Below are 23945 nucleotides of genomic sequence, written 5' to 3' on the forward strand. Positions count from 1 at the left end.
GGAGTGGAAGATAGGGGCGTAGTAGAAAACAGGAGCTCGGGCGCTGTAGTCACAGGTGTGCATCTAGGCTCCTCCCCCTCCTGGATGTGTGCCATGGTCAAACTAACTACTCAGCCTGTTTTCTCACGTACAAAATGGGGCTGTTGAAACTGATCATGTAATTTTATCTAGACTGGAACACATTTGAGAGTGAAGGAGGGTATTAAAAATACTTACAAATAGTTTTTTGGTTGTTTTTGAAATATTTATTGATGGAGGAGTGGTTTTCATTTTTATTGTGTGACTTGTCTATAAAACTGTTCTATTCAAAAATGATTTTCAAAATAGCATTTCATACAGATTATTAAGATATTAATAGGACAAATTATAAACTGGTTGGCATGCTGGAACAGCAGGTGTAAACCCTATGGTGCTTCAAAGACTCAAACCAAGTAATTCAAGTAAAGTGTCCAGGGCTGTGCCTGGAACACATTGTGTTTTCAGGAAATGATGATTTCATTTTTCTTCCTGGAAGAAGTTTGGACAAAGAAGCACTGACTAGCCTATGGGATTTATTTATTTATTATTTATTATTTTTATTTTATATTTATTATTATTTATTTATGAATGAATGAGAGAGAGAACAGGGAAGAGGGGCAGAGGGAGAGAGAAAGAGAGTCCCAGGCAGGCTCCATGCTCAACACGGAGCCCAACATGGGGCCTGGTCCCCCAACCCTGGGATCATGACCTGAGCCAAAACCAAGAGTCATGCTCAACAAACTGAGAGCCCAGGCGCCCCATTCTGTGGGCTTTTTAAAAAGTCTGCTTCAAGGAGGATATGTTCCTAGATGGCCAAAATGAAGCAGTCTTTTAAAAAAAACTCACAACCCAAGGTGTGGGTTTTATCCAACCCGACTGAGAAAATAACTGATTGAGGAAGATGGCCCTGCTTATGTGGTCAGATAGTTACCTCAGCAGTAGAAAGCATACCCAGGGGTTGGCTGTGCATTTTGGGCACTAATTCACTAAACCTGTGAGCACAGAGCTCTTCTCTTGGAAGGTCACTACCCCTTGCGGGCAACTTGCTTGGAAAGCTGGGGCAACCAGTCTTAGCACCTCTCTTCTGCTCCTAGCTTCTGTTATTTATGAGCCTAATTGCAGCAGTTGTGCCTAAATACTGGGCTTACCATAAATATAATAGTTTGAGCTGTATGATATGTATCTGTCTTGAAGGTTGGTGTCCCCATGTAACTGGAAGCTTAATTGTCATTCTGTGTTTGGGCTTCTAGGCTTGGGGATACCCCTTTTAAAAACTGAATTCATTACGCCTTACCCTGCCTCTTGTAAGTGCTCCTTTGTTCCAGCAATGAGCCTGCGTGTTCATTTAACCTAAAGCCCCTCAGAACGGAGGCCTGTGTTCTTGCCAGTTCCTTGAGTGTTGGAGAATTCAAGGAGAGCTCTGCAGCCTCCTGGCAGTCGGGAAGGGCCTTCAGTTGCTCAATAACAATGTGTGACAGGAGAATCGAGTGCAGAAACCGGTGGTATTTGCAGGGACAGCCTACCGCATGGCTCCTAATAGCCTCTTCTCTCTCTAGGTATGTGTACATTCCCGTAGGTGGGTCCCAGCATGGCCTGCTGGGGACACTGTTTTCCACTGCACTGACGTTTGCATTTGTGAGCTTCTGGCATGGTGGCCATGACTACCTCTGGTACTGGGCAGCACTCAACTGGCTGGGAGTCATCACGGAGAACGCAGTCCAGAGGCTCGTGCAGACCCCGTGCATCCAGGACAGCTTGGTGAGCAGGACCCTGGCCCCTGTGGTGGGGGAACACCAGCTGGGAGGACTGGGTTTGGGAGGGAAGGTGGTCATTGGTCAGATTCACTGTCGCATGGGTCATTCCTGCCACATCGGTTCAAAGTGTATGTGCCCAGAAATAGCAGGGTGTTCTTTACATAATGTTTAACTATAAAAGCAATACACGCTTCTTANGAAAAATACCTCAACAAAATTAACAACTCTTCTAACTTTTTTCTTTACGTGTATACACAGACAAACACACACGTGTAACGTTTGAGACAAATTCTTTTATTCCAGAGATACAGTTGTGTCAGGACCACCTTTCTGTGTCACCAAATCTATTTCTAACAGCCCATTTTAAATGGCTACATAGAATTCCATTGTGTGGCTGTGCCAATCATTTATTGAATTAGTCTCCTGTTATTGACAATCATATTACTCTGATTTTTTGCAGTTGTCAATCAAAACTGAGATGAGTAAAACAACCAGGGTGAATTCTTATATGTAAAATTGCCAAGTTAAAAGTGTTTCTCCCCCCCCCTTTTTTTTTTTTTTTGCCATGAATACTGCTTAACTCTTCCTTAACTGCCCTGTAGACAGAGTATTCCAATTTACATTCCTACCAACAGTGCGTGAGAATGCCCTTGCCAATACCGAGCAGTGCTGGTATTTTTAATCTTGGTTAATTCCATAGGTACTGTTATTGTAGCATAAAAAACAGTTAAGTGTTTCACTTAGCATAATACGCTCCAGTTCCATCCACGTTGCTACAAGACAGACACCATATGTTTTCACTCATATGTGGATCTTGAGAAACTTAACAGAAGACCATGGGGGAGGGGAAGGGAGAAAAAAAGTTACAGAGAGGGAGGGAAGCAAACCACAAGAGACTCTTAAAGAGTGAGAACAAACTGAGGGTTGATGGGGGGTGGAGGAGAGGGGAAAGTGGGTGATGGGCATTGAGGAGGGCACTTGTTGGGATGAGCACTGGGTGTTGTATGGAAACCAATTTGACAATACATTATAAAAAACAGTTAAGTATTTAAGATGCATTCCAATTCTACAGGAAAATGATTTGGAAAATTGGGTACTTTACACACATATTTTAAGTGATTTTAAACTATGAGCAAAGGTTTTATCATGTAAAAGTGATATACAATGTATTAGAATCTTGTAGGAAATCATCAGTTGTGAAGATGCAGCAATATTCCTGTTAACCCTGAAAAGAGAGGCTAAAATAAAATATGCTGTCATCAGTGTTCATGGCAGGCAATAAAACACATGAAATTTATTGGGAAATGATTAATGTGCCTAAACTCCCCCAGTATATGCAATGAGAGCAAATTTATTTAAAAACCCAACACCACCAAATGGAGTTACATTCAAGTTTTTCTTTTAACAAAGATGGCCATAGTAAAAGTGGACAGTTATTCAATAAAAACTCATACAAAGCACATAGCAAAATAACACATCTGAAGAAATTTAAATATGCTCATGTATGTTTAAAGATAAATATTTTAGGGGCACCTGGGTGGCTCAGTCACTTAAGTGTCCAACTTCGGCTCAGGTCATGATCTCACAGTCAGTGAGTTAGAGCCCCGCATCAGGCTCTGTGCTGACAGCTCAGAGCCTGAGGCCTGCTTTGGATTCTGTGTCTCCTTCTCCGTCTGCCTCTCCCCTGCTCACACTCTGCCTGTCTTTCTCTCTCCCTCAAAAAGAAAGAAACATTAAAAAAATATTGCTTAGGGGCACCTGGGTGGCTCAGTCGGTTAAGCGTCCGACTTTGGCTCAGGTCATGATCTCATGCTTCGTGGGTTCAAGCCCCGCATTGGGCTCTGTGCTGACAGCTAGCTCAGAGCCTGGAGCCTGTTTCAGATTCTGTGTCTCCCTCTCTCTCTGACCCTCCCCTGCTCATGCTGTCTCTCTCTCAGAAATAAATAAAACATTTAAAAAAAATTGTTTAAAGATAAATAGCAGATAAAATATATAAATCCAGAAGTCAGCAGGAAAGAAATGTCAGTGAATTCTAATAGAAAATGGAATTTCAGTGAAAATCATGGTTATGCAACACAAAGAAAACTCATAAAAGGTGGTATCATCAAGTTTTCAATCTCCCATCTTCAAATCTGAATAGTCTTCCCCAAAGTCTGAAACCCAGTTATCACCTGTGAAAGTCAGAGAATTCTTTTCAGCCTAGGCTGAAGCCCTGTAACACGTTTCCAAGTTTCTTCATGAAGGGTCTAATATTAACCTTGAACTTAATGTTAAGCACTGCTCTGTAGACTTTGAGCCATGGCTTACGTTACTGATAAATTTTAAAGATCAAAAATGTTAAAGGAGTAATGCAACTTTGCCTTGTAGCCTCTGGCTTGTTAATTTTGGTTAAAAATGAAGACAGTGAAAGCCGTCACAAGGTGAAGCACTTGAATGTCTGCTCTACTTTATCACAGCTCATTCCAGGACCCTCACATATGTATCTTTTTTTTTTTTTAATATTTTTATTTATTTCTAGGAGAGAGAGAGAGACAGCGTGAGCAGGGGAGGGTCAGAGAGAGAGGGAGTCACAGACTGAAACAGGCTCCAGGCTCTGAGCTGGCAGTCAGCACAGAGCCCGACGCGGGGCTTGAACCCACGAACCGCGAGATCATGACCTAAGCGAAAGTCGGATGCTTAACCGACTAAGCCACCCAGGTGCCCCCCTCACATATGTATCTCATTTGAGCGTCCACCCACAATTCAGATACCTACATGTATGGTAGTTTTTGAGTATGCATTTTTTTGGTGAGAAACATGTCATGTATATCGTGAATAGAGTGTTTAATGTATATATTGAGCAAGAACATATTTTGTAAAACCTATGTTATCCCCTTTGATCTTGGCAGCCTGGTAGATGGTTATGGCTGTGTAGATGAGGAGCTCCTTGAGTAAGAGATCGGGGTTCCATCACTGTTTATACCTCAGCGGTTAGCTCAGTGTCTGAGTTAGCTGCAGCATTAAGTCCGTGCACAGTTGGGTTGATTCTTTACTTCTTCTTCCACCTGCCCGCCCAAAGACTTATTATTCTGTTTCTTACACAGTTCAGCATAGATTCTGTTTAACTTCAGGGAAACATGGCTGGCATTTCAAATATTGTATAACCTTTTGAATAAACTGTTTCTGAGGTTGGGTTATTCTCTTTCCCTCTCTTGTCATGAATCTATTCCCCATTCTTTTGTCAAAATCCAGATGAAGGCTTAATTCCTTAATGCCTCCTTGGCACCTAATTTCCTCTGACATTGATCTGATAGTACTTTTACAATGTGAGTTCACCCCCCACCCCACCCCCAGGGTTCCCATACACTCTCTCTGTGGCATTCATCCTTCATCTTGTTAGGTTTTTTTTTCATCTTTTTTTTTTTTTTAAAGATCGGAAGGTATCGAGTAACAAAGATGATCATATCTTCTTGTATCTTTTTCATCTTCAACATCAAAGCTTTGTTTGGAGCACAAAAGACAGTGGGATTTCTCAGTGTTGATAGAATGGCAGTTGAGCACTCACTGGAAGACTAATCAGAGCTGAGCATTGTGAGTAGGAAGCCCTCTGATGTTCTCAGCAGGGCCGTATAATCAAACTTTCTGTAATAATGGAAATGACCAATACAGGAGACACAACCACACTGAGCACTTGAAATGTGGCTAGTGTCACTGAGGAACTAATTTTAATTTGAATCTAAGTAGCCCCCCTATGACTAGGTGCTTCCATTTTGAGCAGTGCGATTTTAAAACATACCCCCATCTAGAAAAAAATTAAATGTAGAGTGTTGACTCTGCTATAATTTTGACTGATGTTCATTAATGCTGAGGTACCTCATATATCCAGTGGCTACTGAATGTCTCCACTTGTGTGTCTCACAGATAAATCTTGGCCTTAGCATGTGTGATACTAAATACTGTAATACTTGTGAACCCTTTCCCCCATAATTTCAACTAGCTCCTTTCCCTCTAGTATTCTCTATTTCTAGGGAAGTTATAAATCATTTAGTTATTCAAGGCCAAAACCATCAAGTTACTCTTTGTACTCTCTCTCCCTCAGTTCTACCTATTCATACTGTATATTCTATCCCCTAGGTAGATCTTGACTTGTAAAAGTTATTTCCATTTCTGCCAAGTCATCCTAATCTGACTGCTCTCGTTTCTGGCCCAGTCTGCTGAATAGCTTCTAACTAGTCTCCCTGCTTCCATTTTGCCTTCTTCAATTCTTTATCTTCATAGTGCTGAGTGATGCTTCTCAATAAAAACCTGACCATGTTGTTATCCTTCTTAAAATCCTTGGTGGTATCCCATTATTTTAGGACTAAGCTTGCAATATTTAAGATGACCTATGAGGCTCTGCCTGATCTAACCCCTTAGCCCCCCTCCCCTGCTTTACACTCTGTTTTTATCTTCATTTGCACACCTGGCCCCTCCTGCCTCAGAACCCTCACACAGGCTCATTCATCTCCTAGGCTTCCCTCTCTCCCTCCCTCCCTCCCTCTCTCCCTCTCCCTCCCTCCCTCCCTCTCTCTCTCTCCCTCCCTTCCCCCTCTCCCTCCATCTCTGTTCATCCTTCAGATTGCAGTTTGAATGATATCTTGTTTGGGTGCCCTTCTCTGACCCTCCTAAGTCAATCAGGTCCTGATTAACAACTCATTTGGGGCACTTTGTGCATGATCTCTTCTGTTATACTTATCATAGTTGCAATGAAATATTTTTATCCAATAACTTGTTTAATACTTATCTCCTCCACTGAACTATTAGCCTCATGAAGTCAGAGATCTGCATCACAATGCCTGGCACAGAGTAAGCATGCAGTAAATACTTGTCAAATGAGTGAATATCTTCTGGCTTCACTGAGGGCAGTATAAGAAGAAGTGGGCTCATACACAGCATGAATAATGCAAAGTGAATACTGAAAGAACTTCCTAAGGCTGAGGCTTGTTGAGCATTATACAGGGAGATTATTATTTTCCATAGCAGCATAGATAGTAATTGGTCTAGTGATGGCAAAATGCTATTTTAATGCTCAGTAAACAAAATATATATAGGAAAGAAAGGGATGGGGAGGAATTAGCCTTTCTGGTTCCCTGCTGCTTTATGAGATGAGGGGATTATTGGTTGTGACTCACTGAGGCACAGAGCTGTAGGAAGCTGACAAAAAGTACCTTCACAAAGCAGCCTAGCTAGGTGGACAAAATAGGAGTTAGTGCTGAAGCAGCACACTTTTTCTCTATACAAGCACTCTCTCAGGGAGCTAGAATTTGTGTTCAGCATTGAAATCTTTTAATAAGTGGACACGTTTTGAAATATCAGTAGAGTGAAATTACTTCTTGCCGATCCTAGATGTTCTCTCCTTTGAAGGAAGATACCTCCAGTCTGCCTGTCAGTTACTCCTATGCAAAAGAGAATCAATATCTCAAGCAGTTCACCCCCCTCCCACACCCCTAATGTTAATTTCACTGAATAATTTCAATATATCCTCCTCCCCCAGTCCGTGTCTCCTCTTCTTTGCCCCAAGAGTATCCCGCTGAACTGATTTATGTCCTCTCTGAAGCAGTAAAATTTCTATTTATAGACTTAATTGAAGAAAGACGCCTCCAGTGACAATCAGGGAGGGTCAGTCTAATGGTTTTGAGAGGGATCTGATGCTCTGATGTGTCAGAAGGAGCCCAAAGATCATGGCTCTGTGCTGATATCCATTCATTTTATCTGCTATATTGGTCGGTTTGACTTTGAAGATGTAGATACAGAAATCCCATAAGTTTGAGAGTTTAGTTAATTGTAAGAATTATTGACATGATCTAACCAGTGCTTGCTTAGTTTTGTGGAATCCTAACACTAATTGGCAGGATATACATGTCAGTTGGCCTGATAAGAAGGTCAGTGACTCCAGTCCCCACTAACTGAAGGATCACAAAGCAAACTAGTCTAAGAAGTAGTTCTGTTTGACAGTGGCTTGTGATCTTCTATTTATCTACTGCTTAAATCCATTCAACAAATGGAGATAGAGTACTTATTGTGGATAAGCCATTTTCTCAAGACTGGAACCTTTCTAGACTTGGCAAGGTCTGTCTGAGTCTTCATTTCTCAATATAGTGCAGAGCCCTGGGGATCTCTGAGTGAAAGACATGATCCCTTCCTCCTCATTTCCCTTTTTCTGTATCTCTTTCAGTGCTTCCATGCCTATTGCCTACTAGTCTATCATTGTATATGGCACAGTCTTATTCATCACTTACCTCCAAGAACAAGGTATTTTGTGTGGCCTATCAGGATAATCATCTTTGCGGTGTCTGCTTTGGGACAGAGGTAATAAAACTGCAGAATGAGAGCTTTACTTTATGAAAAGCTAGGTGATCCATATGAAAAAAACATCTTGTTTTCATTAACATCATAGAATACTGATTGGCTAGGCTTCCCAGGCATTTCTCAGAAGAAAGGTCCAGACTAGAGATAGATATTGGGAGCATATACTTGGGATTTTGGCCATGGAAGTGTTTGGGACTTTCTGGAGAGAGTACAGAAGGAGAAGAAAAGGTGGTGGAACAGGACCGAACCTGAGGAACACCAGCATTAAAAGCTGGATGGAGGAGAAGGGGCCAACAGAAGGAAGAAAATCTAGAGGGTGATTTCACTGAAACTGAGAAAAAGAGGGTATTCCCTAGAGAGAGTGGTCAATGGTGATGATGCCATGGAGGGATGAAGTAAGGCGAGGTTGAAGAATGGTTATGTCTCCAGGTCAAGGTGCTAACAGTGGGAGAAGAGCTGTGAGGCACCTCCCGTGTCACAGGAGATCATGGCCCAGCTGGAGATGCAAGAACACATGCAAATCAGTTGAGGACCAATGTAAGGCCTTATGTGCAGAGAGACCAGAATGAGTCATGGAGGCAGCTGATGCTCATGAGGCGTGGTGGTCAGGGTGAGCTAAGCTTTTAGGAATGGCTTATTTAAAGAGCTGAGGCTTGAGTAGGACTCTGGAGAATTCAGAATGGGGCTTGGGTAGGTCGGTAGAGAGAAGACAAGCACTCCAGGTCAGGAGAAGAGCACATGTACAGCCTGAAGTCAGGAATAGGCTTGCCATTCAGGTGAGGAGGCAGACGTGGCGGATGAGGAACAATCACTCAGAATGAAGGAAAGGAGGCTGGAGAAGCCAAATGGTTTCCCATATAAAGGGATTTGAATGCCAAACTTAGAAATAGAGAAATGCAAACCACTTAACCAAACAGGAGAGCATTAAATTAACGTATTAATCCCACACGTCAAATTAGCCTGTCGTGCCAGCTTGTTAGCACTCACCCGGGTCTCTCTGTCTGGAAAAAGCAAGGCACGTTGTTATGAACAGTGTGTTCCTTGGTGGATGACGACCTGTTGGTGCCCCCTCCATTGTCTCCCACTCGGGAGGATCATTAATGATGCAGGAAGCACACTGCGCAATTCACTGGTTACACGTTTTCCTCTCTGTGGGAATCTGAACCTAGGCCTTAACCCCTTTGGTCTGAGAGGTGGAATGTGGCAAATAATTCCACCTTTTAGTTCAGATATGTTTAGCATAGCAAAAGCATTTGCAAAGGTTCTTTTTAACTTCCCATTAACTGAGGCTGCTGTCTGACAGAAAGAAGACTTTGAATTAGAGCCAGTTTCCAGTTAGTCGTGGCCTGGTGAGCACCCCCCCCCGGGCGCCGGTCTGGTCAGCTCTCGGACTTGTGCTGCTCTCCCCATCCCTTTCAGGGTACGCCTGATGAAGGTGGGGGTCACCCTGTCACCATTGCTGCCGCCACCGCCCTCTCGTCCTTTCTTCCTGCTAAGTGTACAGCACAGGCTCCCTACCTCGGGAACTGTACTCTCGGGTAAGAATGCTAAACAGAAGATGAGATCCACGGCTTGAATGTCAGTGGTTGAAATGGGCTTTTTCAGGTGGCTTGTGGGATTAGATTCATTACTTGAGAGCCCTTGATTCCTACTTCTACAGCACAGATAAGTGGTGGTTATTCAAGTCACAGCCTGGTGCCCAGCAGTTTTCTGTAGATGAACTTAGGGAAAAGCAAAATCTTTATTATGTACGTGCTGAAGCTGAAGCTTTGGATGTGTGTTGCTAAATCTGGGTCTCTTTTCCTCCAAGAAAACCCATTATTCACTGGAGGTAGCAGAACTTGAGTCTCCAGTGTGCCTATTATCAATAGAAGGATGAAATTAGCTCACTTTTCCCAAAATAAGATGTGCATACTTAGTGCCATATATTTTTGCAATGTATTTATTTACAATGTAAATTTATATATTATGTGCAATGAGTATTATATATATGTTGTAACTGTATGGCATCTATATGTAGTATATGTGTGTGTGTGTGTGTGTGTGTATATGTGTGTATATAGATATATGTTGGTGTGCGTGTATTCATTTTTTTGAGCTCTGAGAAGTCAGAGATGTGCAGGACTTCCAAAATATCTCACATTCCTCCCAAGACCTAGAAATAAACACTGCTTTAAAAAGCTTATGGAGCAGCTGCTGGCCTCATTTGAGATAGCTGAGTTGGTATCAGTGTGCTTGTGATTGCCAGCATGTACTGAAACACACAGCTTAAGGGGGCTTTTGCTTTTTCCTCTAGTCTCAACTCTCTAGTCCACCCAGTAGGCTGGGTAAGTGCTGGAATGGCTGTTGTCTGTCCCCTGAGGACTAGCAGGAAAGAGTAAAGACAGAAAGAGTACAGCAGTAAGGTACAGGACGTGCATCATATTGGCTATGCCATGATTGAAAGTAGTGACTTTGAAATCATTTCACTGTGGAGAAAGATGAATAAAGAATAATAGGTAGAATAAAAATTTATTGAAAGTTCCATGCAAAGACAGAAAAGTGCATAGAAGTTTATGTGCTAAAATACAAATGATGGTTAGCTTTTTACTGATGAGGATTATTTGTGACACATATTTTCCTGGTTTTGCTCATTTATACTTTCAGCGTTTTCTATGGTGAATGTGTGTTGGTATCTAATTAAGGGTGGTTGAGAGCAAAGAGAACAGGATGGATCCATCCTCGGGAGGCTTTGCTTAGCTGACCCTGGATGCTTGACGCATGTTAGACATGGAGGGAGCAAACTAACGTAGGCTCTTCCAGCTACCACCCTTTGCCAGAGGAGAGACTGTACCAGATCATGCGTAGACATCTTCCACGTTGGTGATTTTACTGAAGCATCACGACAGCCAACCAAGTGTTGCTTACCTCTGATTTTACAGATGAGGAAACTTCAGACCGGGGAAGGTACATGATATATCTGAGAACACGTAGTTCAATTCGAAAGGGAGTCAAATTCAGTTATACATAATGTATTCTAAGCTTCCTTAATTTCAAGTAAGAAGAGACATCTGTCTTGATAAACCTTACGCATTCATTCATTCATTCATTCCTCCTTGCTGCTTGTGTACATTTGGCATTAGATTTTTTTTTTTTTTTTTAACCAGCAAAAATGGATTTCTTCAGGAATAACAAAGAATTGCAATTGGGGACAAGCAAGCTATGGCAGAACCATTACATCAGTTTCACATTCCAGCCCTCAGTTCTTGGACAACTTGTGTTTTAGTTGCGGCTTCACCTCACATGTGTATGGAAAAATTGGTCTAAGTGAAGTGGGAATGCTCACAAAAGCATTTTTACCAAATTATGTCATGTGGTTTCAATAGTAGCTTTGTAGGTAAGTACTATCATTATCCCTGTTCTGCGGGGGTGGGAAACTGAAAACCCAGAAAGTTTAAGAAATACGTGTTCAGGGGCGCCTGGGTGGCTTAGTCGGTTAAGCATCCGACTTTCGCTTAGGTCATGATCTCGCGGTTCGTGGGTTTGGGCCCCGCGTCGGGCTCTGTGCTGACTACCAGCTCAGAGCCTGGAGCCTATTTCAGAGTCTGTGTCTCCCTCTCTCTCTGACCCTCCCCTGCTCACGCTGTCTCTCTCTCTCTCTCCTAGAAATAAATAAAACATTAAAAAAAAAAATACGTGTTCATGGGTCAGAAGTGAAATATGTCTGCAAGGCTTCCTTCAGATAAATGAATCTTTGGTCTCCATTCCTGCTCAGACATCCTTCTCCCTATCAGCAACAACTTCTAATTCTCTTAGTTGTTTGTGATATTTATCCCTGCCTTTCTAAAGTATATTCTCTTATTTCTTCCTTTATGAATTATAAATATTAACCACTTTCTACATGAGATTTTAGCATCTGAGACCTACTGCCTACTTCTCCTTCCAATGTGATAGTAGCTTTATTTTTGGCTAAATCAGCACTTGATGTTTACATTATTACATGTTAAGTGTGGCTCACTGCCACGCCAGTTAATATGCTACAGTTGAATTTCCTTTTTAGTCCACTGTTTGCCCACCTCAGCTTAAGAATCACCTTGCCTCTTTTCGATTAGTAGTTTACTGTCACCACTTCTTTTAAATAATTTTTTTTTAGTATTTTTATTTATTTCTAAGAGAGAGAGAGACAGCCTGAGCAGGGGAGGGTCAGAGAGAGAGGGAGATACAGACTCCGAAATAGGCTCCAGGCTCTGAGCTGGCAGTCAGCACAGAGCCTGATGCAGGGCTCAAACCCACGAACCGCGAGATCATGACCTAAGCGAAAGTCGGACGCTTAACCGACTAAGCCGCCCAGGCGCCCCTGTCACCACTTCTTTTAATGCTTGTTTATTTTTGAGAGAGAGACAGACCGAGACAGAGCACGAGCAGAGTAGAGACAGAGAGGGAGGGAGGCACAGAATCTGAAGCAGACTCCAGCCTCTGAGCTGTCAGCACAGAGCCTAAAGCAGGGCTCAAACTCATGAATTGTGAGATCATGACCAGAGCTGAAGTCAGAAACTTAACCAACTGAGCCACCCAGGCACCCCTTACTATCACCACTTCTTTCCAAACTCCCCCAATAAAATGGAAAAATCCCTCAGAATAGTAATTTCTGTGTGGTCTGATGTATTTGGCAATCTGTCAGCTCTCTTCTTTTCCCAGAGAACCTCTCCTGGGTCCTTCCATCCTCTGTCCCATCTGGATCATCTCTCTCTAGATGGGCTGTACAGCTGGTGCCCCGTCCCTTCCCTCCTCTTTTGTTTTGAATCCCTGGGTCTTGGACCGCACATCCTCTTGTTTCCTCCCTCACTTTGGATTTGGGGGAGTCCTTCAGTACAAGGACTACTTCTAGTAAACCTTCTAGTAGAAGGGGCCTTTAGAAAAGAACTATGGGTAATACTTTTTTTTTGAGACTTGTATTTCCAAAATTGTTTTTATTCTATTCTCACATTTGAGTGATTATCCGAGCACTGAATTTTAAGGTTGAAAGGTAATTTCTCTTGAAAATTTTGAAGAATGTAATTTGTCTTCTAGTTTTTAGCTTTATGTTGAGAAATGCCATTTTGGTTTTTGATTCTTTATATGTAATCTGCTTTTCTCTTGAGAAACTTAATGAAAATACCGTTGGTATTCTGAGACACCACTGTATCTGTTATCCCTGAGTTTAGAGTCACTCTGATAGAATTTATTCATAAAAAAAGTCTCATCATCACATTCATCATGGGGGGGGGCAGAGAAAGAGGGAAGCCCCAGGGTTTATATGCTCATTACCCAGATTTTTAAAAGATTTTTAAAAAATGTTTATTTAGGGGTGCCTGGGTGGCTTAGTTGGTTAAGCGTCCGACTTTCGCTTAGGTCATGATCTCACGGTTCGTGGGTTCGAGCCCCGCGTCGGGCTCTGTGCTGACTGCCAGCTCAGAGCCTGGAGCCTGTTTCAGTCTGTGACTCCCTCTCTCTCTGACCCTCCCCTGCTCACGCTGTCTCTTTCTCTGTCTCCTAGAAATAAATAAACATTTAAAAAAAAAATGTTTATTTAATTTTGAGAAAGAGAAAGAGCTCAAGCAAGGGAGGGGCACAGAGAGGGAAACACAGAATTCGAAGCAGGTTTCAGGTTCTGAGCTGTCAGCACAAAGGCAGGAGCAGGGTTTAAACTCCCAAAACGCGAGACTATGACCTGAGCTGAAGCTGGGCACTTAGCCGACTGAGGCAGGTTAGGCGCCCCACATTATCCAGATTTTTAACCAACCTCCCTGTTTTCTGTCTCCATGGTTTACTGTTGCCATCTGTGGTACATGGTGCCTCTAATGGCTAGGACTTCTGGGGATCTGGTGTAGGAATGACTTTCTTCTCTGGCATCTACTATCTGGTGTCTCAGTGCTGCTAATTCCTCCATCTGCTTTCTCTCTTGTAAAAATGGGTTGATTCTGCCCACTTGATTTTCAGTTTTATTCCATTCCTTGCCTGTGGGTTTATATGATTTATTGCCAGAGTCCCGCTCCGGCCGGGTCCAGGGGTCCCCGAAGGATGGATGGTGTCGGCAAGGGAGGGATGAGAGAGGCGGAAGATTCTTTCTGGTCACCAGCCAGGCCTCTCTGCACTGTCTGAGACTCAACTTTATTTTATGATTTAGTGTTTGGGGGACAGTAGAGGAGTGGCATTCTGATGATAAATCCTTTTATCAGTAAAGTCTTTCCAGAACATTGATATGCAAAAGTTTGGGGAACAGCCCAGAAGTGGCATTCTGATGACAGATCCCTTGATCAGTAAAGATTCTCCAGAACATCGATATGCAAAAGGTGGGGAACAGCTGAGAGGTGACATCAGCATAGGAAAGGCGAACTTTACACTCATAGCTCAATGTGAGGTATTAAGAAAAATAGGTCTTTCAGGAACTCAATGTTGCTCCCATAACCGTAAAAGAAGTTCCTATAGTAAGTTCCTTCACGAAGTGCAATCAGCAAGCATATCAAAGCCAGAATGAGTTACTCCTAATACCAGTTAACAAGGTGACTTGGGGGTCAGTGCTCATGTCGAAATAATTGGGTGGGGGTGGATATCGGGGTCACCATCTGACGGTAAGAGTCCGTGCAACTTACCTTAACCTCATAAGGAGTTTTCTCAACCTATGAGTTCAGAAACAGCTCCCAACAGTTTATACCTTTCAAATGTTGACTTGCTTTTTTAAAAAAATTTCTTTTTAATGTTCATTAATTTGAGAGAGAGAGAGAGACAGAGCATGAGCAGGGTAGGGGGCAGACAGAGAGGGAGACACAGAATCCGAAGCCGGCTCCAGGCTCAGCTGTCAGCACAGAACTGAATGTGGGGTCCAGACCTACAGACTGTGAGATCATGGCCTGAGCTGAAGTCAGATACTTAACTGACTGAGCCACCCAGGTGCCCCATCAAAAGTTTACTTGCTTTTTAATGGGGTTTTGAAGGGAGCAAAGATCTCTCATCTCCTGTGTTTAACTGGATGTCACAGAACAGTATTCTGTGCTGTTGACTGAATCATTTTGGAATGCTTTACCTTTTTGTCAGTTTTAGATTTTAAAATACCAGCTTTGCTTAAAAGTGGGAGTTGCCCTAAGCTGTTGCTTTTGTGTTTGAACAGGATATAGCTGAGGCCAAAACTGTCACATTTTAGGCTTATTTAATAGTCCCAAGGGATCTTAGTGCTACCTGGAGAGGGAGTGCCCTGGCCGTGAGCAGTCATAACTTGGGGGTGACCTATATCTAGCTTCTGTGTTCCCACCCATATGCCTTGACTCCAGACTTAGGGGAGGTAGCCAGGGTCTAAGGTCATTAAGTGGAAAGATTCTTAGACTTCCTTTTTTTATTCTTTTTAATTTATGAAGTCAAAAATACAGATAAGACTGAAGCCCTCAAAGACCATCATTCCTCCGACCCCAGCAAACACACCTTGCTCACTTCCCTCTCCCTTGAGAGGTGACCATTGTTGTCAAGTTGGAGTATAGTTTTCCGTACCTTTACTGCTATGTGTGTGTTGGGGAGGGGAGAGGGTGTTTATTAAATGGATAAATATTCTAAAACATACGCTTTTTTTTCCTCCTTATGGTGTTATTTTGAGGCTGTTTCTATATTAGTGAATCTGGATTGGCATAACTGGACATGGCATGGATATATAATGTTTTTAGCCATTCTTCTGTTGCTGAAATTTTAGGTTGCTTCTAATTTTTCTCTTTTGCAAATGTAGCTGCTGTAGAGATGCCTATTTATGCTTCCTTGTACATATAGGTAAGTACTGATTTAGGGCAGATACCAAGAATAGAATAGAACAGGAGTTGGCAAACTATGGCCCAAGGGCCAAATCTGGTCTACTGCTTGTTTGTGTATAACCTGCAACTAAGAATGGTTTTTATATCTTAAAACCATTTTATTCTGGGGCACCTGGGTAGCTCAGTTGGTGAAGCATCCAACTCTTGGTTTCGTCTCGGGTTTGTGAGTTCAAGCCCCACATTGGGCTCCATGCTGACAGCTGACAGTGAGGATTCTCTCTCCCTCTCTCCCTCCCTTTCCACCCCTCCCCCCCCTTCCCCGGTCGCTCTGTTTCTCTCTCAAAAATAAATAACTAAACTTAAAAAAAAAAAAAACTGTTTTATTCAGTGGTCCATGCTCTTCCTACTGATTTGAAAGATTACCTTTAATATATAGTAAATATCCCAATATACTTGGCTTCATTTTGGAACTCCATTCTATTGTATTGATCTACCTGATTCTTCCTATTCTAAATACTAGAGTTCTATAGTATGTCTTGATTCCTAATAGGGAAAATCCCATTCCCCTTTTGGTTCTTTGGAATTACATTGGCTATTTTTGCACATTGACTCTTCCATATGAGTCTCAGAATTGGTGAAGTTCCTGGAAACTCCTTTTGGTATTTATATTCGAATTTGTTAGGTTTGCACTGAATTGTAGCTTAATTTGGGTAGTGTTTACATGTCTGTGATGGTGAGTCTTTTCAATCATGAATAGCTATTTATTCACGTCTTCCCTTAGTGGTTACATAATGATTTATCATCTCTCCCTAGAAGTCTTGGACACCTCTTTGTGGACTATTGCTTTCATCTAGGAAAGGTACTGATTTTTGTTTTGAGTTGATAATTTTGCATCTTACTTGTCTAAATCTTTTGTTAGCTCTAGTAATTTGACAGTTGTTTCTTTTGAATTTTCTAAATAAATGGTCATATCATCCACTAATAATGACAGTTTGTCCTTGCCAACAAATTTAACTCTTGCTGCATTTAGTTGTCTTGTTGTATTGACTGAGTCTTTCAGCATGGTTTTCAGTGACAGAAGAGAAAACGTCTTTTTCTTAGAGCCAGTGGGAATACTTCTCTGGATCTTGACATATATTCTCTATCAACTCAAAGAAGCTTCCTCTTTCTTTTTACTAGTTGGTTTTTTAAAAAATCATGAATGAGTGTGCAATTTTACCTAATATTTTATTAGCATCTGTTAAATGATCATAAGATTATTCTCCTTTAATTATTTAATTTCATAAATTTCTAATGTTTTTAATATTGAATTCTCCTTCCATCCCTGGGACAAATCCTGTTCAATTGAGAGTATTCTTTTAATCACTCCTATATTCAATTTATGGATATTTAATTCAGAATTTTTAAGGCACCGTGTATAAGAAAGATTAACTTATGATTTTCTTCCCTCATGTTGGCTCCTTATGATGTTAGTATCAGAGTTACGTTAGCATCGTGAAATAAGTGGAAGCTTCCCCTGATTGTCAGTCCTCTGAAACAGTTTCCATGGAAATTGTCTGTTCCTTGACCTTCTGGTAGAACTTGCTCATTAAGATCATCTGACCAATTGTTCTTTATGTGTAGAGCTTTGACCGCTGTTTTAGTTCTTCTGTGGTTATGCTTTTTCAGGCTTTCTACTTTTTCTATGAGAATTTGACACAATTTATATTTTCTAGATACTTTGTGTCTCAGCTATGTTACCAAATATATTCATATATAATCTCCAAAGAGTTTTAAATTTTCTGTATATTATTATCTCTTGTTGTTTGGCCTCGTTTTCTTAATTCTCTATACTTGCCAACATTTATTCATTTTTTTTAAAAAATTAATGTTTATTTTTGAGAGAGAGATGGAAAGAGACAATGCGCAAGTGGGTGAGGGGCAGAGAGAGAGGGAGACACAGAATCCAAAGCAGACTCCCGCCTCTGAGCTGTCAGCACAGAGCCTGACACAGGGCTTGAACCCATGAACTGTGAGATCATGACCTGAGCCAAAGTCAGACACTTAACCAACTGAGCCACCCACATGCCCCAATATTTATTCATTTTATTATTACTTCAATAAAAGCTTTTGATGTAAATCAATGAAAAATTTTAAAATTGACTAATGTGTTAAGTTCTATAAACTTTTGTTGTTGCTGATTTATTTTATTCCATTGTTGGTGAGCATAGCCTTCATGATAACTTTTTAGAATATATTGGAGTTCCTTTCCTGGCTTAGTACATATTCAGTTTGATTATGGTCCATTTGTGTATGAAAATTGCATGTATTCATTGTTTTGTATACCTGTTTATTAGACAGGCCTAATAATTCTTTCATTGTGATAAATTATACATTTATACATTGCTGAAATTCTCATTTTGTATATATGTTACTCTCCTGGCTTTGGTGAGTGTTTTAATAACTGTTATTTTAAACTTTCAATCAAATGAAACTCACTTATCTTCATTTCATTAACACCTGTTCCTGGAGATTTATCTTCTTTTTCTGTTTGGAACATATTCTTCTGTTTCTTCATATTTGTTTTTTTACTCTCTCTCTCTGATGGTTTCTTTGCGTTAGATAAAACTGCTATGTCTCCCAGTCTTGACAGAGTGGTCTCATGTAGAAGTTGAACCATATCAGTCAGCCTGGCCTGAGCTTCTGATTTCTTTCTCAGACTTTTGTGATTGTCTAAGTACCTTCTTCATTCTTAATGGCCCTCTTTGAAGATGTGCTAATATCTGTTAGTGTTCCCTAGGGGAGGGTCACAGTCAGCACCCTGACACAGTATGATTAGAATCCAGACCCTCAATCGTCAGGTGGGATAGTATATATTTAAACCTCTTCCCAGGGAAAAACTGGGAGATAGGAATTTCTGCCTGCTCAGCTGTGCCAAGACTTGGTGTGTGGTCCTGGGAGAGTGCTCCTTGCCCATTAGGAACTGCTTCTTTGTTTGCCGCAGTCCTGTGGGGCTTGTGAATGGAAGCCCCATTGGCCATCAGAGCCAGGCCATTGGGGGACCTGTTCCTTGGACAGCAGCTATGAAAGCTGGCATGCAGGTGTGCTTCAAGCTCCTTCAAGGGAGATACTGGCAACTTGGAGGGAGCTGGAGGGAAGAGTTGGGGAAGTTGTCCACCAGCTTCCCCGTGGCCTGGGATGATCACAGACATTCTTTCGATGTGTGCTAAATGAGAAGCCTGACTCCCAGGCAGAAAATTTTGAACTATGCAGTAGAACTCTTTCAGAGAAAGACTGGGAGATTTTCGCTTGCTCTCTCAGTGGTGAGCTCTGCGGGGAGAGCTGTGACAAGTGCTCATGTGTCCCTTAAGCACTACTTCTTTGTTTGCTCGTCTTGTGGGTCTTATGAACACAAGCACCATTGGTTTTCAGGGATAATTGCCTGTTCCTGCAGTGGGAGTCCTAAAATTTGGGGTGCTAGATGTGGGGTTCAAAATCTTTGTTCCTCAGGGAGAAGCTGGGAGTTAGGGGTTTTCTCCCAATTGTAGGATGCTGTGCTCGGAGTGGGGTTTATGGCAAGAGTGTGTTTCAGCCTGTCTGCCTGTTAAGATGTGGGCGTTTTCTCATTTACCTGGTGTGTAGGAGTTTCTCCACCAGTTTCTGGATTTCTTTCAGTGTAAGTTGCTTTGTTTACTGAATGGATAGCTGTGTACTTAGTGCATCCATGGAATGGGGTGGAGGGAGAGGAGACTCTTATGTGGCCATCTTGATAGCCTCTCCTGGTCTAAGATTGTTGTGCACATTTAGGTTCCCTTGGGATTCCATCTTAATTTTAAGATGAGTTTTTCTTTTTTTTTTTATCATTTATTTAATTATTTATTACAAATAGTTTATTGTCAACTTGGTTTCCATATAACACCCAGTGCTCATCCCCATAAGTGCCCTCCTCCATGCCTATCTCCCCCCCGCCCCCCACACCCATCAGTCCTCAGTTTGTTCTCGGCATTCAAGAGTCTTTCATGGTTNAGGCTGTACCTAAGATGAGTTTTTCTATTTTTGAAAAAAAAAAAACAAACCATCATTGGAGTTTTGATAGGGATCACCTTGAATCTGTAGATAGCTTTGGGTGGTATTGTCATCTTAATAATATTAAGTATTCCAACCTATGAATATGGATGTCTTTCTCACTCTTCTTGAGGCAGTGTTTTGTAGTTGTCATTATATAAGTGTTTTCCCTCCTTAGTTAAATTTATTCCTAAGTATTTTTTCCCCTCTTTAATGCTATTGTACATGGAATTGTTTTCCTACTCTGCTTTTCAGATTCTTCATTGTTAGTGTATAGAAATGCAACCAATTTTTGCGTGTTGATTTTTTTTGTCTGGAATCTTTGCCAAATTTTTTCATTAGTTGTAACAGCTTTGTTTTTTTTAATGTATATAAAATCTCTAGTTCTTTCTACATATAAGATCACTTCATTTGCAATCAGAGATAAGTTTTGCTTCTTCCTTTCCATTTTGGATGGCCTATTAATTTTTATTTAGCTATTTTATATTCTTACTTTTGACCTTTTAGGTATCATTTTCTGAGGGGATATGTTAAATCTCCTACTCTAATGGTGAATTCCAATTACTTTTTTAACTTCCAGTGTTATTTTAAGCCATATTGTTCTTGAAAATATTGCGCTCCTGAAATTGACACTTGTTGAATATCTATCAACCATTGCTTAAGGAACACATGCGTAAGTACTAGTTTTTGAAGTATTTGAAGTATTTCAAGGAAAAAACACTTCTTGAAGATTTACTTTGTGTTTGGCACTGAAGGGACAAATATCTTGAAGATTACATTCTAGGAGAGGGGACACACTGTGCTACACAGACATGAATGCCCTTCTAGTTCCTCCTTTGTAAAATGGGAATAGTTTCTCCTACTTAGCAATATAGCTTAAGCTCCTCACATAGTGAAATTTTTTTGCATAAGAAATTGTATATCTAAAACCTATAGATTGATACTATCTATCCCATGGGTTACAAAAACACAGCAAATGGGTGACTGACTCTGAGAGAGTTAGAGTAGCCTACATTTATCAAAATACCAACTGTGAACTAGAGAGATGAGGAGTCTGAGCTTGCCCTGGGCAGTGCAGTTAAAATATGGGGCCAGAACCTGAGTACCATTTGGGCTGGCCCAAAGCTGTTGGTGTCCTGAGCTGACACTGAGCTGGGGTTTGAAGAAGGAATTCGGAGGACACATTCTCAGTAGAGAAAACAGCTTGTGCAAAGGCACAGAGCTATAAAAGTGTGTGCCGTGTTGGAAGAACAGTGGCTAGAGCTGTGTCATTAGTAGGAGTCAAGGTTAGAAAGTAAAATGAGGTCTGATTGTAAAGGGCCTTCTTTGGAGTTTTGTCTCAAGTCATGAAGAGCCACCAAAATATTTTGCACAACAGAGGGACATATTCAGTGTGCCTGACAAACCAGAGGAGGAAAGGTTAGAGTATAACATGCCAGTTAAGAAAGAGGCTTCTCCACCATCCAGTGTGGAAACATGAGGACTAAAGGTAAGGCCATATTGGTAGAAGAGCTAGAACACGGGGTGAGACAGTACTGTTGGCCATTCCAGAACTTTTGGCAGGACCCCAGCTTCTCAAATATGGCTTAAGTTCTCTGATTATACCAAGAGCCTGTTGTTTGCTTGGTTATTTGAAAGTCCTCTGAAATTGCTTCATATGCTGCATGGATTTGGATGCCAAATTATAGCCTGTGCTGTTTTTAACCAAGCAGGATAGCTAAACTGTGGAGCAGGTGACTCGTACATTTAAGCAACATTAGCTTTGTCTTTATCACCAAAGTATCTGATTCTCTCTCAGGAGCATACATTGCTTAGATCTCAGGAGTAGAGGCTGGAAAATTTCATTTCATTGACCAGATGTATTTTGAAGCTTCGTGCACTTACAGAAAGGAAGGAGGTGATGTTTTGAGCTCCTTCATGTATTCATTTGGTGTGAATATAGGATGTAATGGAGCATTAAGGAAGTCAGGAGATTCTGTAACTTCTTTAGAGCAAAGAGAGAGATAGGTGTTAAGTAATTACTGAGCACATACAGAGTATGCATGGGTCTTAGGTGATGCAGCTGGAAGAATAGCACTCACCATACTGGGAGGAGCATGAGAGAAAGGTCACTCATGAAGCACAGACTTCTAAATGGAAATGACCAAAGTGCCTTGGCCGAGGAAGCAAGGGGAGCAGTGTTGTGGCAGGTTGGTACAGGATGGGACAAGAGATGGGGTCCTCCTGACTGTTTTTCTCTGGCCACTCTTTGTCTTTCACAAGAGCTCTGATTGTTTCTTTGGTTACCTTTGGTGTCGTCTTTAGAGCCTGCGGGGTGTCTACCCTCATTTACTCTCCCTGGTCTCCACCTGTATCCCCCATGCCATTTCCTTGTTCATCCTCTCTTACCCTTTGGGCAGCATTTTTATTAGAAAATGAAAGACTTCAGTGGTTATGTGGAAGAACTGTGTCCAGCTGCTCAAACCCACCCAATTTCTTTTTTTAGCTTCTCCCCATTTAAAAATAAACAGTATCAGGTCCCACTTGCCAAGCCTTTGTCAGTCTCCAGCAGCCATTCCTCCGGCCCATCTGCTCCCCCAGATGCTCAGCCTTGTCCCCTCTTCCCAGCTCGGCCCCACATGCAGCCCCTCCGTGGACGTGTGTGGCACCCACCTCGCACAGCAGCCTGTAGCCCCACCGCGCCATCTGCCTCCCACCCTCGTGGACATTCTGAAAGTACCTTCTGACCCAGATTCCACCACCACCCCGGGACCCAGCTTGTTTGCCCCAGCCCAGGTCCTGCGATTTCCAGGGCCAGGATGCTGCCTGGAAAAGAGAGAGGAGTTTCCACAGAGATAAGAATAAACACAGGAGCTGACACCTCACAGGAGGAAACACAAACTAGTTTGACAGTTTAGTTCTGCCCTAAGGTTTATTTTGATTGGGTTAGTTCCTTGCCTTTGGAAGTCAGTGTCTTAGAGGGAAGTCTAAAGCAGTGCTTTGAGGGAAATTTTAAAGCACGCTGTCTTTATACAGCGTTCTCACACCTCACCTCTTGTTTCTTCTGTTGGAGACCCTGAACTCACACAGAGGAATTAGAGGTCTACCCTGGGTGTGTGTGCTTCTAGGTGTTCTGAGGGGCTTGCTGTCTCCAGGCCCAAAGTCCAGGACCTGCTGAAGAGTGGGTTATATCAGTGTTAACATGGAGAGAAACCATCTCAACCTGTTACTGAAGCCAGAGTCCCTGAGAGAGAACTGGTCACCGAGGGTAGGAAGCGGTACTTTCTGGCTGTTCTTCTCTCCTCTGGGTCTGTGGGGTGTGAGGGAGACGAGCCTCAGAACTGGCTCTGTGGTTGGCACAGGAGGCTCCTCTCGAGTTTGATGTCAGGGGGTGCTGGGTGGGTTAGGGGAGCCTCACACTAGGATGCTGTGAAGAGCACTTTCCCTGCCCTGGGATGCCTTTCTCTGTGCCCCAGGGGAAAGGGGGTGAATTTTTGGCATCGCTCCTAATGAGACAGGAAGGGAGGTTCTGTGTCCCCATAGGCCAGGAGGGAAGTTGGCCTTATTAGGAACATAGAAGAAAACATGTCACCCATGTTGACATTCTGGGCAGGACAGTTCTGTCTCACACATTGCGGTATGTTTACTATCCGTGGGCCCTGCCCATCTAATGCCATAATTTTGTTATCCTTGGGACAACCAAAAGCTGTCAGCAAGTTCTAACCATCCCGTGGGGTGGGGAGGGGGGCATGCTATTCCCATTTTTTTGCTGCCAGGATATTGGATTGCCATAGTCTCATCTATCCTCTGGCAAGAGACCATGACCAGACCAGAGCTCTTTTGTATCCTGTTACATTTGCGTTAAAATCAAATTGCCTTATCTGACCAAGTTGGCAGTTCTTATTTTCATACCTGATGGATCCTCACTGGCTTATTTCCCCATTTGGTTCACAGTCCATCACGTGACTTCTCCTACCAGGGAGGCTTTTCAGCACCTACACCATGACTAACATATGAGGCATGGCCCCTGTACAGGACAGATAGTCTGTATCCCAGATGTGAACAATTGCTC

The 23945-nt window shown here is 42.2% G+C and overlaps 1 protein-coding gene across 4 annotated transcripts in view; it reads left to right on the top strand.

Annotated features, from left to right (window-relative positions):
• HHAT (hedgehog acyltransferase) overlaps positions 1-23945 on the top strand; it is a 309652-nt gene that overhangs the window by 224937 nt on the left and 60770 nt on the right. For all 4 annotated transcript variants that reach the window (XM_077763160.1, XM_077763159.1, XM_077763161.1 and 1 more), the window contains one exon: positions 1575-1776. In XM_077763160.1, coding sequence (XP_077619286.1) covers positions 1575-1776 — 202 coding nt within the window. The remainder of the gene's footprint in view (positions 1-1574; positions 1777-23945) is intronic.

Source organism: Crocuta crocuta, unplaced genomic scaffold (genome assembly GCF_008692635.1).
Source record: "Crocuta crocuta isolate KB4526 unplaced genomic scaffold, BGI_CrCroc_1.0 scaffold3, whole genome shotgun sequence".
Taxonomy (NCBI): Eukaryota; Metazoa; Chordata; class Mammalia; order Carnivora; family Hyaenidae; genus Crocuta; species Crocuta crocuta.